Source organism: Neopelma chrysocephalum, unplaced genomic scaffold (genome assembly GCF_003984885.1).
Source record: "Neopelma chrysocephalum unplaced genomic scaffold, ASM398488v2 Primary Assembly neopelma1_97, whole genome shotgun sequence".
NCBI lineage: Eukaryota > Metazoa > Chordata > Aves > Passeriformes > Pipridae > Neopelma > Neopelma chrysocephalum.
In genome coordinates, this window is record NW_020897760.1 from 6428155 (window position 1) to 6444157 (window position 16003).

Genomic DNA, 16003 nt, shown 5'->3' on the forward strand with positions numbered 1-16003 from the left:
AGCTGAGAATATGCTCTAGTCCCAAAGCAGAACATTAACTGAGATGTTACATTTCTCACAAGATAGAGCTCTAAAACAATCACACCTGCATAACTGGAAAAATTTTAATACAATACTCAGAGAAGAGCACCTTTTGGAAATGCTGGCCTACAAAATTGAAATTTGTCCCCAAGACCTAAAGATGTCAAAGCCTCTTGTTGAAAAGGCATGAGGTGAGAAAGAGAACACACTTGTGCTTTAACTCCACCATACAAATACACTTCCTGCAACTTATTGATCTACAACCCTGCAATTCATTTTTTCAATTGTTTTTAATGCATCTGCGCTGAAACTTCCTCACCAGGCCTTCCACTTCTTGCAGATCTCTAAAACTAGAAAAGGATTGAGACATTACAAGAGTTAGAAGAAACACTTGATTCTTTCCAAAGTAAGAACCTCCCTTTCCCTTTTACGTGTATGTGTTGCAACATACATAATCCCACAGTCATTCTATGTCTCATAGATAAGTAGAACTAACAAAACTTTCAGAAATGTAATGAACTGCTGCAACATCCACCTGTTGGCCCTGAACCCAAATTATAAACATCAGAGAATCAACACATTTGAAAAAGAGAATATGTTATAGTACTAAAACAGCTTAACTATCTGAAGCAGTTCAGATACGACAAAGAACACACACTGAAGAGAGGTAAGTTTGGTCAATTTAAGATTAAAACTGATTTATCAACTAAAGATAACCAGAATTGGCAAATAAAAATTCCAACATACTTTTAAAAATTAGTCCAAGAAAGTATGCAAGCGGTAAAGAAGGAAAAAAGGATAAAAAGGAAAAATACTTTGTTCAGCTAAATCACAGCCTCTACAAAAAAAGGTCAAGTCCTAGGATTTGCAGTTACACTGTTCTGCAGTGAATGTCATTAAGATGAAAGTTTAACTCAAACATAACTATTTTCTACAGTCTTACATGAGCCACCTCAATCTTCTATAAAAAGGGGCATTTTAGGCAGACAGAGGAATGAGTTCCCATAAAAACCCTACTTTCCTTAAAAAGGGAAGTGGCTACCTATGAAGATCAAGGTCCAGGCTCTGTATCAAACCTCCTATCCTACCATGCAGTTCTAACTCTAATCCATTACCAAGACATTAGATCTAACATAATCAAATCACTGCAACTGCCAGACTGCTCAGAATTAAGAAACAAGTCAGCTTCAGTTCTGTGACCGAGCTACATAAATAAGAAGAACAAACACTTCCAATGAAACTGGTGGAAAAGGAATGTTTTAGTCCATGAAATCTTCACGAAGTCAAGATCATCAAGATGACAATCACAACTCTCAACTCCAGGCTGTCAGGCATACCAAAATTATTTGTATTGATATTTGAAGTTGCAATTTTGATAAATTGACGCATCAGAGAAATGAGAAAACGGAATATTTTAGTGGATACTTTATAATAGATTTTGCCAAGAGCAGGAAACTATTTCAGGGCAAGGGATTTTTGTTTTGTTTTTAAACAAAAGAGCTTCTACATCTACATGGGAATTGCTGTTTAGAACACAAGACTTCACACTGGATATGGATCAAATCTTATCTTTCAGGTTTTAAGGCATAGTTCTTTGAGAGATATAAGTTGTTCTTTTGTTCAAATGTTCCTTTTTCTTAAGCTTCAAACTATATTAGAAGAATTTTTGCTTGAAAGGTCTAGCTTTACTTTCAAAACAGAAAACCTGACTATTCCTCCTCTTCCTCATTCGTCACCTTGCATCTTGCTAACCTTGTAATTTCAGTTTCATTACTCTAGTTGCTGTGATGGAAAGGGAAGGTAATTCTAATTAACAAACTAGCTAAGGCTCTTTAAGTGTTTTGAGATCCTTTTGTACATCAGAAATGCAAAAAGAAGAGGAATAGAGTTTTCCCTGGTATTACAATTTTTGCACTTCAAAAGCAACATAAAAATGGAAAATGCTCAAGCTTTCTTATAAATAGTTCAGAGTTTTCCTAAATAGAGATATGCTAATTATTTAAGTCAACAAAAATATCCGGACCACACGTAAGGGTTGATTTTACATTTTAAACACTCACAGGCCTTCAAGACGCACACCCCCCTCCTGACTGCTGATCTTAGACACTATAGCAACAAGTGAACATTTGTTCTGAAGGAATGTGGAGTATGCAACTGGGGGAGGGGTAGTACTATCAGCCACAAACTTATCTCCTGGTCCACTAAGTTATTATTTAACTTCAATCTTCCCTGAAACTGAAGAAACAGCATTTCCTATCCAACATTAGCAATGTGCATTTAACAGGCAGCTTACACTTTGACTATGAAGAACACAGATTTGCTTGAACTCAACTTCCAGAGGAGGTTGGTTTTTTTCCTCTTAGATTAGTGGAAACAGCAGAAGTGTTCCATGACTGCAGATGAATTAAGCAGTGCTCTATCACTGCAAACATGCAAAGCAAAACAAAATGCCCAGCTCCTCTGGCTCTGGTCACAGCACCTGAAAGTCCAAGACTTCCTAACAAAAGCCTGCAAGATAGACTCTGAGAAAACAGAAGGCTTGGCCAAAATAGATTGTGGAATCATCTGGAGTGAAATGGAAAGAAAGGCAGAAAGTTCTCTCTCCCAACTTAAGCGAAACATTCCTGGAGAAAAGCATGCTTGCAGCTATACAGTCAACGTTTATGGGAGACAAGCAACGTTTATGGGAGACAAGCAAACTACTTTTTATTGGATTGTTATGGGTTTGTCTTCGTTCACACTGTACATCAAACTTCTGTTTTCTTTGCAGGACCTCTCAAGTTTGAGGAATCTGGCACTGGACAGGAACAGGATTCATAGGCAGGGATCTCAGTGCTTTCTGTTCATGCGAGGGACCAGGAAAGGATGGTGTGAAAGTAAGGGAAGCATGGGAAAATGACCAGCACGTCTCTGGCTTGCTGTGGTCCTAGAACTCCACTAAGAGAAGCAGTTCATATGCCCAAATAATTTCTTCCTTTGATTTTTGCCATAAAATAAACACCAGAAGCTGTTAAAAAAAAACCAAAAACCCAACAAAGCAAACCCACTAGTATTAGCTTTAGGTTCATAATTTTACGTGTTAAAAAAATTTAAGGAAGTATTTACTTTGTTCTTATCCATGTTTACATGCTTTACATCTTTTAGCTTGAAAGACTATTTCAGATTTGTGAAAGAACAATTTCAAATTGACAGAACTAATATTTAGCAGTGACTACTACTTGGAGGTATGTGAAAGGGTGTACTAATGAACTTCCAGGTCAGAAAGATTGGAAGCACATATGACTTTGCACATGAGAAATGGGTTTTAGGAAGGTGAGTTTAAAAGAGACTGTCAAATTCAAACATGCCAAAAGCTCAGAGCCAAAGTGATCAATTAATTTGCCATCTACAAAGGGTGTTTTCTGCTTGCTGTTCTCCCCACCACCACCCCACCTTTCGTATACCTTCACCAAACTTCGCATTCAATAAGGGACACAAAAGAATTGGCACAGGGTTTAGCAGTGTATGCTGGGATGCCAGGGTGGAATGCCACACCAATTCTGCCTAGAGTTCACAGTCTTGTTCCATTTTAACCTCTGGCCCCTTGTTCCTTGGCCAGCCACCTTCTCCCTCTTGGCTGGTACTCAGTACAACCTTACAGTCAGCACATGGAACTGATCTTCTAAAACCTAGTTCTTTTTCTTCCTGGAACTAGTTTTCAGGCAGATGTGCCCCCAAAGCTGGCTTGCTATGCAGTCACCAGAGAACTACTGCTAGTGCCAGGAAGATGCAGCAGTGAGATCACAGCAGCTCACACTTAAGTTTCTTCCATAAGTTGCTGTGGAAATAGACTATTAACGTGTTTAAAACAGAGTCCTAAACAGAAGAAAACAGCAGTTTTAGATGCATCTTGTAGATTTTAAGTTACAGAACCAGTTACCAACAATTCAGCTGTTGGTGGGGAGGGTAAAAAAGGAATTTTGGCAGGAGCACCTTCAGAAGTCACTCCTTCCAGCTGCCTTGTACCTGTCCCAGCCCGGTTTAGTCCTGGCCTCCCTGGTACTGTAGCTCACAAGGACACATCTGCTAACTCTGCCATGGGAACAGTAACACGCAAAGTAGCAAATTCTAATAGGCAGAATTCACCTTTTAACACATAATTTGGTTCAGCAAGAGGATGAATAATCTTATTACAGGCTGATACATTAAAAAACATGCAGTTAGTTCCTTGTGGACCAAGTTTTAATAGAGTTTGAATAGTAATATATCACAGAATTATTCTTCAGATATTGCACTTTGGTAGGATCCGGAAGTGAAAAACATTAAAATTCCACTTTAGACTATTTTTCAACATCCTCAAATACTTTTAATTCTGTAATATGATTTATTAGCTCCTAGCTAGTTTGTTTCCCCCCTTTTTTTTTTTTGCTACATGGAATAAGAGGACCAATGTGCTACACTGTGCCACTTGGATTCCTCTGCCTTTTTCTAAAAGAGCCTCAAAGGTCATTTAATAATTCACAAGCAGATTGTTTACACATTTGATAATCACTGTGTTCTCAGAGTCCCCAAAAGTTAGCTACCCTGGTAGCATTTCACTTATCATTCTCTCAGAAAGGTTTTTTATTTATCACACAAAATAATACCGAGCAGAAAACCAGAACCGTCTTCCACAAAAAGTTTAAAGAAATCAGTCCAGCTTCCCTCCAAACAAAATAAATATAACCCCCCCAAAACATTCCTTCCAGAAACTGTTGCAAAGAAAGGTAAACACTTTATCAGATCCTTGTTTAGAGCAGTTTGCCCACCTACCAAGCATTCATAGTATAAGGTGTCATTAGACAGGTAAATACATCTAGTTTAAGGGTGTATCAAAGACAGCACCTTTCACTGAGAAACATCAAAATTGGAATAAAGAACAAACAGCAAAATTACACCCAGTATTATAAATTATCATAAATTCAATCTGTAATCTTCACTGCAATAGGTAATGAACTTCAAATTTCCCTAACAAAACAGGGCAAACTGACTTTCACAAACGCCACCTCAGAAAAAGGACATTAATATTTTAGACTATATGAAAATATAGAAATAAAAATCAAATGCTAAAAATATTAGTGCCTTAATTATACTAAAAATACAGACAGTATACATTATCAAGCCAGGAAGGGCTGAAGAGAAATCATTCATCTTCAAGCCTCAGGCACTATATTCAGTAAATGGCTTCTGGCTTTTAGGGTAGTATGCGATTAACACCAATCTCCATGGTGCTAAAAGAAGGTTTTGAAGTCACTAGAGATTACAAGTTCCTTATTTTCAGGAAACTATTTAACTTGACACACCTCTAAAACTGTCCTACTGGGCTGAATATCTTATCCTTCAAAAATAAAGACCTGATAGGTTTCAAGTTAGGCAGCATTCCTGATTCTTTTGAAAGTATTGGTGCTACCATACAGAGGATGCAGACATTCCTGACCAGGCCATCCAGCTTCACCAGTGTTGTTACTCTGCTTCAGTTTAAAAAAAGACCCGAAAACTTATAAACTCTTAAGAAATCATATGCAAAATCTGATCCTCATAGAGAAATTCGTAAGGAAAGGTAAGAGGTTTTATCTTACTACTCTGGTTTCTAAAATACCTGGAAAAACAGCATACTAGCATCTTAGAAAGAACTACAATTTACATTAGTTGAAGATGGGATGAACTTGAGGAAAAAAGTTTTTGCTCATGAAAAGGATGCAGAATTACCCACATGAAGCACACAATATCACACTTTGAAGATTACTTCAAAGTTCATGATAAAGTAAGCAGGAATTCCAAAATATATTCTAAAGTACAGTCAAGAAGACTATATATTAAAGTGTAATTACTCCTGCACTTTTAAACCACATGCAAATTTTAACCTGAGAGCTATTCATAATGAAACACAGTATTTCCCACAGTCCCAAGGGCAGACCTTACAGTATACATTACATTCCTTAAAAAAAAAAAAGCAGATGTCACAAAACTAGTAGCTAACTATCTTCAGAGTAAGGAAACAGGAATGCTTCCCTTCTCTCTAATGCAATACAAGTAAAAGTTACTATGTACTGTTTAAAAGTGAAATACTAAGTTCCCAGTTAGAAGATATTTTACTGTCCTAAATATTCTTTTGTGTGGTCCTTTTACACCTGAGTAAATGAATTTCATTTGAGCAAAGACCATACAGCGGCATTATTTTCCAACAGTAAAATTTATTCTATAAAGTAAAAGCACAGACTGTGGTCATCAATCTGATACATAAATACCAATTAAACAGATTCTCAACTTTGCATATCAATGCAATAAGCAATACTATTTTTGCACTGATAGATTCTCTAATACAAGTTTGTAAGAGGTAGGTCCTGCATATTTTTTCCCCAAAAAGTGGTTTATGTGCTTCCTATACAACTTTTATGAGGTACAGGCATCCTTATCTTTGGGAAAGATTGGACAGTATATAGCAATTACCCCACAACTCCTATTCTTCAAAAGAATGTACTACGCATGTAGAAGCCACCCAGCCTCAAAATTCAACATAGTTTACTTGCAGATGCATTAACCCCTTGCTTTAGGACAAGAACTAACCTCTTCAAGTTATAGGATTTACCTTAAATATACCTCACACACTTCAAATTCTTAAATATTTTTAATACTGTGGTCAGGTGGTTAAGCCCTCAGCAGGTCTCCATGGGAGGCAAACAACTTCTCAGTTCCTAAAACATTCTTTACCATGGGAAATTCTTATCTTGAGTGCCACTATCTCTGAAGAACACAGATGGTTCCAGACTTTAGACTGTACTTCACTGTATGTCCTACCTTTCCAAAGAGGGGTACAAGTTGAAGGCATCAATTAGATTCTCACTCTCTCAACCAGATGTTACTACTGGAACTCAAAGCAAAAAAGAGAAAACTCACTAACTTCCAAGACATTAAGTCTTAACAGTTTGTACTTGGGATGTACATTAAAACTGAAATAACAAAACCTGAGGCACATCAGGAAAACAGAATGCTGTCAATAAAACTGAACAGTTAAATGAACAGTGCTAAGTGTAGCACAAATTACAGGTAATGATCTGAGTCCTCTAAGTTAATTCAACATATACTCTCAAGCCTGGCCTTCCAGGCAGAGATTTTGTTTTCATTTTCTTCTCATCAGAAAAGAAAGAAGATTAATTTATTTTTAGTCTCCTTAATACATTTCAATTATCTCTGACTTCATAAAATACGAATGCCACAAACGAAGACAACCTTTCAGTTCAAACACAAAATCACGATGACAACAGAACTATCCTTACTAATATCAGCCACCAGACAATCTTGCTCATCTGGAAATTCACCTGAAGACTGGACCAAGAGAGGATGCACTAACTGCATCAGTTGCACTAACAACAGCTACAGTTTCAGCCTGTCATCAAGTACAATTAAATACAAAATTTCTCATGAAACAGCACATTGACCTAAGTTCAAAAACTGCCCAGAGCTCTTCTTCGTGAAGACAATGGTAAAGTATCTTGATCCTATACCTTAGATTGCATGACTAATAACAGAATGTTATGTTCAATGAATACAAGGTCGAGATTCAAAAGGGAATTTAAAAGAAAACAGCAAGAACTGAAGTGTATGGAACACAACATGTTTCACTCAACACAAGAGGCAACTGCAGCTCCCTCATGTCCAAACAGATGACAAACTTTTAAACTCTGCAGTTATATTCAGAGTGTTTTGTTTGTAGGTTTAGGGTGTTTTGTTTGTTTGGTTGTGGGTTTGGGCTTTTTTGAGGTGGGGGCTGGGGTTTATGTGAAGTATCATTAAGAAACACATTTCCTAATTGGTACCAGCAAGGAGATTCCAAGTTTTTTTTATTTCAGTTTATACAGAAAACTTTGTTGGGCAAGAGTCTGAAAATAATCAAACTAAGTTACAATGCTGGGTTTACCTTTGTTGAAAGGTATCCAAAATTTATTCAGCATTATGACAATTAGACTACTCTAAGAAATTAAATCATATTAGCATAAGAAATGCAAAGAGAAATAGCCTTGACATCTACCAAACATTTCATTTATGTAACGCTCCCCTTAAAAGAGATCTCAACTTACTTTTCATGTTACATATCAACTTGCATTAATACTGTACAAAACAGTTCACGTCTGAAAGCCCGAGGCACTTACCATCTAATTTAGACATGGATGTATGTTATCATCCAAAATATCTTAGACTTTTCATCCAAGATTGCATCACTACATCAGATGAACATTAAATGAACCATGGGCGAATAACTGCTGGGCTCTTCCACGGCAGTTCAGGTAACACAAGCAGGTAACACAAGGCACAGACCCGCCTGCCAACACAGACCCCCACAGTGGAACGGCCGGCCCTGGACAATGGGGAGTCACGCGGTCAAAAGTGAAGCTACTGTGCATCAGAAGAGTTTAGACAAATCTGCCAGAGAGGCAATAATACAATTAATAGTTGATGTAGAAGCTGAGGGAATAGTGGTTAGAGGCTGAAAGACTCTAGGAACACTTACAAGGCAAATACAAACACTGATGCAACCCTGTTACACCACTTACATCTGCCACTTCTGAACTGCCTGCAGATGCATGCAGCATATGCACACCAAAATACACTTTTTTTCCCCCATAGCTAGCAGCAAAACTTAATTTTGGTTCATATTTAATAAATTTTAGAGCAAAGTTTTACTATCCAACAAAGTCTACATCCAGTTGATAGATTAATGCTGTATAAAAAGGAAGAAATAAATTTCCCATCCCTGCAATTGATTCCACCTTGGAATAATTAATGCAACTAATTTCAGGATGGTGGTAAGCTGCAAGCATTAAAAACCAGAATTTCATATGTAAGAACAACCTTCGGAAATTTTTGTTAATTTTTGGACAATTGCAAACATTTCCAAAGATTAATAAGACAAAGAAATGCAAACCAGAGTATGCAGTTTCCAGGATGTTGTCTCCAGCCCACAATAAGCAAGCCCAATATTACAGAACTCACTAGAATATAGGGACAGAGGTCAAAAGAACACTCCCAACTGTGGACAAGAAATATCTCTCCTTTGTATGGACATCTCTCCTTTAAATGGACAACATTGTTTCACAAATGAATTCTATAATGTAGTACAAAACAAGACAACAACTCCTGTCTTCCATGTTAGTTTTTTGGATCTTCTGAGTTCAAAATTTTAAACTGAACATTAACTAACTGCTGCTGCATGGCAACTGGAACACTAATATTTTGGCAGTCCTTTTCTACAGGATGCCCGTTTCAGCATCAGTAGGCACCAGACACCCAACCTCACAAATAACTGCTCATCCTGTGTGCTCAGCAAAAACTTTGTGGACACAAAGTGATCACTAGTGTCAAATTATTGCTTTGTTAATTGTTTACACCTTTTGGCAGTGGTATTTCAGCTGTGTGCACACTCACTTGAACACAGAGGTGACTGCAAATGCTCAGCACTCAGGACATCTTACACAAAACCACTCTGGATGTCATGTCAGCTACTAACCTAACAATATTTCTGTAGAAATTAGATAAAAGCTTTCCTCCTGATGACCAAAACCACGCTAATGCCGTTTCCCTAATGGAACAGAAACACAAAATAACACACACCTCTCACAAGCAAGAAAATTTGCAGTTTCCACCTGCTGGCAGAAGACGGTAAATACTTCTCTTGCAAAGGAATAAAGTGCAGAGTTACATTCTACCTTAAAACTCAAATTACTAGCATTTAAGACTTTCAAAAACCAAACGAAACCAGCCTAGAAAACTGAAACATCACCAAAATAGTAAGAGAATTGTTTGGAATTGGAAAAAAACATTCAAGCAGTTAAAGACTAATCAGTTGATGGTCTCACTAACCTTTAGCATCTGCCTAGGCAGCCTGCTAAGAGCCTATTTTCCCTTGTTATGATTATGAAAGACATTGCACTGTTGTGATGAGGAAATACAGAACCCAAACTAAAAACCACGATTTCCCGTAATCATTATGCTGGGGGTGGGGAGGGGAGAGGAAGGGAGGATAAATGGTAAAGGGCAGGAGGGAACAACCACAGTAAACACTAGTTAAAACATATGAATTTTAAGAGTTTCATAAAATCTAAGAATTAAGAACAACTGACACACCTTCTGAAAGAATGGCTTCCTTCAAGTAGAGTAGCACATCTGCAAATTTTCTGACATCATTCACCAGTTGCATGATATACTCTGGATCCACAACAGGATTATCATAGCAGTCAGAGTTGGAGCTAATGCTGCTCAGAGAGCTGCTCTTGGTGCTGCGCCCCATTCCCCAATTTCCTGAATTAGCGATGGTGAAGAAGTTGGAGGTAGACAGTCGGGCTAATCCCAAACCACGCTTGTTACTTCCGCCGTTCTGTCGCAACATCCCAGCAGCCGCCGTGCTAGTGGAGCTCTCGCAGGTAACACTCACTGCCGCTTAATGCCCATTGGACCAGCCAAAGGTGAAAGCCCTGAAAATTGGGGAGGGGGAAGGAGGTGGAGGAGAAGGAAAAATGCTGATTAGTACAGAAATATATACGAAGCAATACTTTTGTACTGACAAGATCCAAAACTTCTTTCAAGATGATACTGCTTTGCATTACAACGCTGAACTGAGTATTATAAAGGTTTTCGACTGTTTGAAGTTATTTAAATTCGTACAGCAGGTAGACTGTTGCATAAAAGAAATCAATGGTATGCAGAAATTATTTCAAAAGCTATTTATGACGCATGCTTATTTCATGAGAAAAGTTTTTGCCATGAATACTTATTCTACAAACCGTAAAAATCACATTCTTTGATTTACCAAGACCTATTCTTTACCATGAAATGTTATTACAACTGAATATAATTGCAAAAACACCTGATGTGATACAGACCATGAGCAACATCCCCTCTTGCATGAACCACCAAGCTGTATTCAGCATCCTGTCTCTTAAAATAATAGCCTTAATCTGATAGGATGAGTTTTCTTTGTGTAGATTGTGCCAAGCAAGTCATCATGGCCTATCACAGTTTGTCTCACAAAGGAAAACATCCTGAAAGAAGTTATATGGGCTTTTCAGGCTGCTATCTTTTATTATGAAAGGCAATCAAAAGCAAAACATAGGAAAGTGGAGAGATTGAAAAATATTCTAGTATCAAAGTTTATCTGCAAATCTCAGTGCAGTTATCTTGAAGGATGTTGCTCTGCTTTAGTCCACCTTAAAAGTTCTACCATAAAAATGCACAAATTTGGGGGAGTATAAGTAAACAACTACCTGCATTCCTTTCATTTAGAAAAAAAAGAGAAAGCTACGCTAATTTCGCCATGTTGGGTTAAGCGATTCATTTCAAAGCAGCAAACTGCAGGTGGCAGAGTCAGGTACGCTTCCAGCAGCTCCCACAACGCCTGCTGTTGTTCTCTCAACACCAGGCGAAATTCTCAGTGTTTACACTCTAGCGTAAACACCACAGGGAAAAAACCAAAAACCAAATTGGAACATGACAGCTAGAAAGGTAACGTAGGTCGCAGATACATCTGCAGTAATTTCTCAAAATAAATTATTTTACCTAAAAATAGAAGTTATTATGAACTAAAACATGCAGGTTGAAACGGGTTCTCCTGCATACGTTTGTGTTTGGTTAGACCAACTGAAACAGTAGCACCTTTAACACTTTGAACACTCCCACTATGAATTTCTATAGGCATTACTCTAATGCACTTCAATTATTTTTCCATTATTTCTGCTTTATTTCTCTTTGCAATTTAAAAATATCAGAGGAAATGTGGTCAAAGCAGCTGTTTTTGTAATTAATCTGGCAGGCCTTCCAGGGAGCGTGTGCTGGGGGGAGGGGGAAGAAAACTTCAGAATTTAACACAAATTAACTGCTCTAATTTCTGTTTACTGTTTTAAGTCTGTACCTATAAGAGTACACATGACACTATACAAATAATGCAGATAATTAAGCAATTCCAAACACCTCAAGTAGACTGAAGTGAGGTTTACATTAAACACAGTGTTTAAGCAAGTTTCTTCTGTTCCCACATATAATTCTCATGGCTATAAAGCTACTTTGCAATTCCACCTTGCAATTAAGGCAAAACAAGCCACATAACCTTCCCTCCTTTTAACAAGTGTGATATCTATTTATATCGAGACAGATATTTTCATATTATTTAAAAGACAAGCCTCTTTTAAGTCTGCCAGCTTCAAAGTCAACTTTAAGTAGCATGATGTGTTAGACCTGTTCCAGTGGCAAGTTCATGCTTTTAAAGCTGTGTTATTTTAGAGATGTTGCTTTTTTTTGTACAAGCAGTACAATAATGCCACCACTGTAAAAATTATAAAAGTGATGACAAAGTGTTTCTGAATTAGAAAAACTTGAGAGAAACTTTTGCTGTAAAGCAGCAGCATAACGAAAACCGAGCAGCTTAGTACCACAGGCACCTTTTCCTCGTAAATATCAGCCCTTACGTCTGTTCCTCCTGTGTTACAAGGCAGATGGGGAAAAGTTTCTCTCCCAGAACACATGCCTTTCATTACTGAGAAGTGTTTCATATTTCTTCAGGAGACTCTGGCTTTGAAAATGTAAAGCGTCCACCAGCTTTGCTATAAACGCCTCCAGACTCCTCCGGCTCAGAGCGAGCCATTGCCAGTCCCGACGGAAAAAAAAAAAGGAAAAAAACTAAAGCACCAGATATTTCAGAAATTTGCTCTCCCAGCACAATTTCTCCGGTAGGGAGGGGAAGAAAGGAAAAAGAACGGGAGAAAAAAAAAAAAAAAAAGAGAAGGTAAAAAGGAAAAGGGGCCACGTCGCTGGCGGGCCGAGGGCAGGGCCGCCCCCAGTGCCCCGGGCGGGGGTCGGCGCTCGGCCCTGCCCCGCCGCGGTGCCCGCCAGCCCGCACGGCAGGTAGCGGGGCAGGGCGGAGGTGGGCGCTCGGGGAACCGCCCGGCAGCGCCGGGCGGGGCGGTGGGGCTCGGAGGGGTCAGACCCGCACCGGCAGAGGGAGCGGAGCGCCGGGCCCCTCCAGCCGCCCCCGCTGCCCCGGCCACTCACCGCCGCCCTGCCCCACACGCTCACCCGCGGCTCCTCCCGGCGGCGATAGGCGACACCCCCTCCCCGTCTCGTCCCGGCGCGTCCCCGCTCCCTCCGCCGGCCCTTACCGGAGAGCGGCGGCCGAGCGCAGGCAGCAGCCGGGCCGGGCCCCGCGGGCCCGTGGCGCGGCCGCCCCGCTGCCCATGAATCGCTCCCCTCCCCGCCGCGCGCCCCGCGCGACGCCCCCGGCACCGCCCCCGCCCCACCATTGGCCGGCACCGCCCCGGGGGCGGGGCCGCGCGCGGGACACGCGCCCTCCGCGCGCGAGGAGTCGGGGGCGCGAGGGGCGGTGAGGGAACAATGGCGGGGCGGGCGTGTGAGGGGACGGGGCGCCCTCTCCGTGCGCCGGCAGCGCGGCCCCGCCAGCAGCGCCCGCCCGGCCCGCGCCTCCTGCGAGGAGCGGAGACCGACCGCGCCTTTGGCGTGTGGGCAAAGCTCGGGAAAAGGAGCTGCGCAGGAGCGACTGGTGTACGCTAAACAAGCTTCAGAAGCGAGGAAAAGTCCAAATTCAGGCTACGTGGTGTTTGGCAAAACAGGATTTACTTTTAAGTGATTTGCCCAACGAGAAACAAAAACACCGTGGCAAAGAGAATGTATTTCTCATGTTCAACCTCCCACGCTTTCTACTTCTGAATCCAGTTTATCATTCATTGTACAGCTTCCAGTATTGTTACGAGTGAGAAATGTGCGCGTGCACAGACACACACTTTGCTTTCTCCTATACTCAGCCTGTTTTTATTCCTGGACAAACTCTGTTGGCTACTTAAGAAAATATAACCAGTAACAAAATCGAAATACAACAACATCAGTCAATGCCTGCAGGATGGGAGTGGATTCAGCTATCCAGACAGCCCAAATTTTGGCATAATTTTGCTTCTGAATTTATTTGCATGTGCAGATAACGTGCACGTTTTTCAGCTTAAGGAGAATTTGGAAAAGCATATGTTTGCATCATTGTCATGCAGAAATTCAGATAGTTCCCAGTGACACAAGGAGCTTTATACCCCAGTGCAGACTTCTCTTATATCATTTCACAGTGACTGATGGCACCAGTACTTTTTCCATCTTCTAGAGGCAGGGACTACAGACCCACAATTTCTTCCTCAATATTAAAAGGCCATTTAAATTCAGCAACCTTAGATCCAATGCCTAAGCTCTGGGATGGGACATATTTTCAATAAAGTATCAAAGTTCTCAGTATCTAGTTCTTAGCCCAGTTCCTCTACTCTGCCAATTTCAGGCTTTACATCTGGAATTTCCCCATCCTTGCATCCTTTCCCCAGCCATTCCAGCACACTACCCATGCAAGATTTTGTGTTAGAGCACCAATGTTCTCCTTGGTTCATCCCTCTTCTCCATATTTGCCATAATTTATTCTTTTGGAAGAATTTTATTCAATTTCTTTTGGAATTTAAAAAACCCTTAAACTAAGCAACCAAACTAAAACAAGTTGTGACATTTCTTATCTCTAGTGTCAATGCTAAGCACTGTTCAATACCTTTTCTTCACCTTGAAAAAATCCTAAATAAAGTGTGATGTAAATTCAGACATTTACAGTGTTATAAATTCTTTAAGTTTCTAAAAAAAGAAAACAAAGAAAACAATACCCTGAGCTTCAAAAAGATTTTGATCATTCAGGTAATTTATCCTGCAGATGTCAAAATCAGGCCAGAGTAAACAATTGTAAACTAATTTAATGTGAAAGCAAGGAACTATGGCAGAGAATGCAAGTTAAATAGTACAACCAGCAATCACATCATCAGAAAAAGCATTAAAGGTTTATTGTGGGAAAAGTCATTGAAACCATTAGATAAGTGTTCAATAGCAACAAAAAAGATAAACAAGAAATTCCACCTATACTTATCAATAGATAGAAGACAAAGCAAATCTGGTCTGTCAAATCTTTGTTCAAAAGAAAATCATGTAGCTACAGCAGACTGTCTTGTCCTTACAGACACGCTTCTTGAAAATGGAAGGGACTTCATCTTACCATAACTATACCATTCCTAGGCACGTTTTAGAAAATGCTAGAAAGAATAAACTGAGCTCTTCCAAGTACATACCCAGCTCTAAGTCCTTTTCCTGTTTCTGAAGTAGACATACACTTCATTATGCCTCAGTCGCTCCGTATGTTAGTCTTGTCTCTCTCATCTCAGCTCCCACATAAGCTAACCTGTGTCCGTATAAGAATTCAGCAAATTTATTGGTGAATTGTTTATTTGAAAAAAAAAACCCAAACAAACCAGTCCCAGATGTCAAACTGAAAGTGAAAAAAATACTAGGATTACATGTTTTTATACTTTTGAAATATTTTTGAGTTACTTTTGATTTGAAACATAAAAGTGTTCTTCATTGTGGGAGGCCTAGCTTCAAACATCTTTTGAAAAAAGGATTTGAGCCCACATCTGCCACATTATGGGAATGTTAAATGAAGTTTTGGGTTTTCCTCAAAGTAAAACAACAAACAATTGTCCTTTTGCATTTTCGTCGTTCAGAGCTTTTTTCCTCCCCATTTTCAGTTTGGCTGCCAAATTGAATACAGAGTCCTCCACATTCCCCCTGAATCAAATCTAGCACAAAACAGCTGCAACCATGTCTCTAGTGTTGATTACCTCCTAAACTGCTTTGGAAAATATTACATGAAAGAGAAATGGAACTTACAGATCTACCTTCAAGAAAATATGGCTTGCATAAAAGGCCCTGTGTACATCACAGGTCGCAACTTTTGCTACAGCAGATAAACTGGAAGGAGGATTAAGGGTCTGACAGCTGCTGTATGTTGGTCATCCATCACTAGTTTACAGGGCTAATGCCCCTTTTTTAGCCAAGTATAATCTACAGCATCACTAATGCAGGCTTCACGGCATTAACAGAAGCTGAGCAGGTG

At 39.7% G+C, this 16003-nt stretch overlaps 1 protein-coding gene across 7 annotated transcripts in view; it reads right to left on the reverse strand.

Moving 5' to 3' along the window:
* Positions 1-13248, reverse strand: part of ARHGAP29 (Rho GTPase activating protein 29) — a 49046-nt gene extending 35798 nt beyond the window's left edge. For 5 of the 7 annotated variants that reach the window (XM_027694410.1, XM_027694408.1, XM_027694409.1 and 2 more), the window contains exons 1-2: positions 13185-13248; positions 10162-10508 (exon numbers count right to left, since the gene is read on the reverse strand). In XM_027694410.1, the coding sequence (XP_027550211.1) occupies positions 10162-10423 (262 nt within the window). In that variant the 5' untranslated portion in view covers positions 10424-10508; positions 13185-13248. Of the gene's footprint in view, positions 1-10161; positions 10509-12467; positions 12685-13184 lie in introns of those variants that run through there. The other 2 variants (XM_027694406.1, XM_027694405.1) reach the window with 2 other exon arrangements.
* Between the last annotated feature and the right edge of the window lie 2755 nt (positions 13249-16003).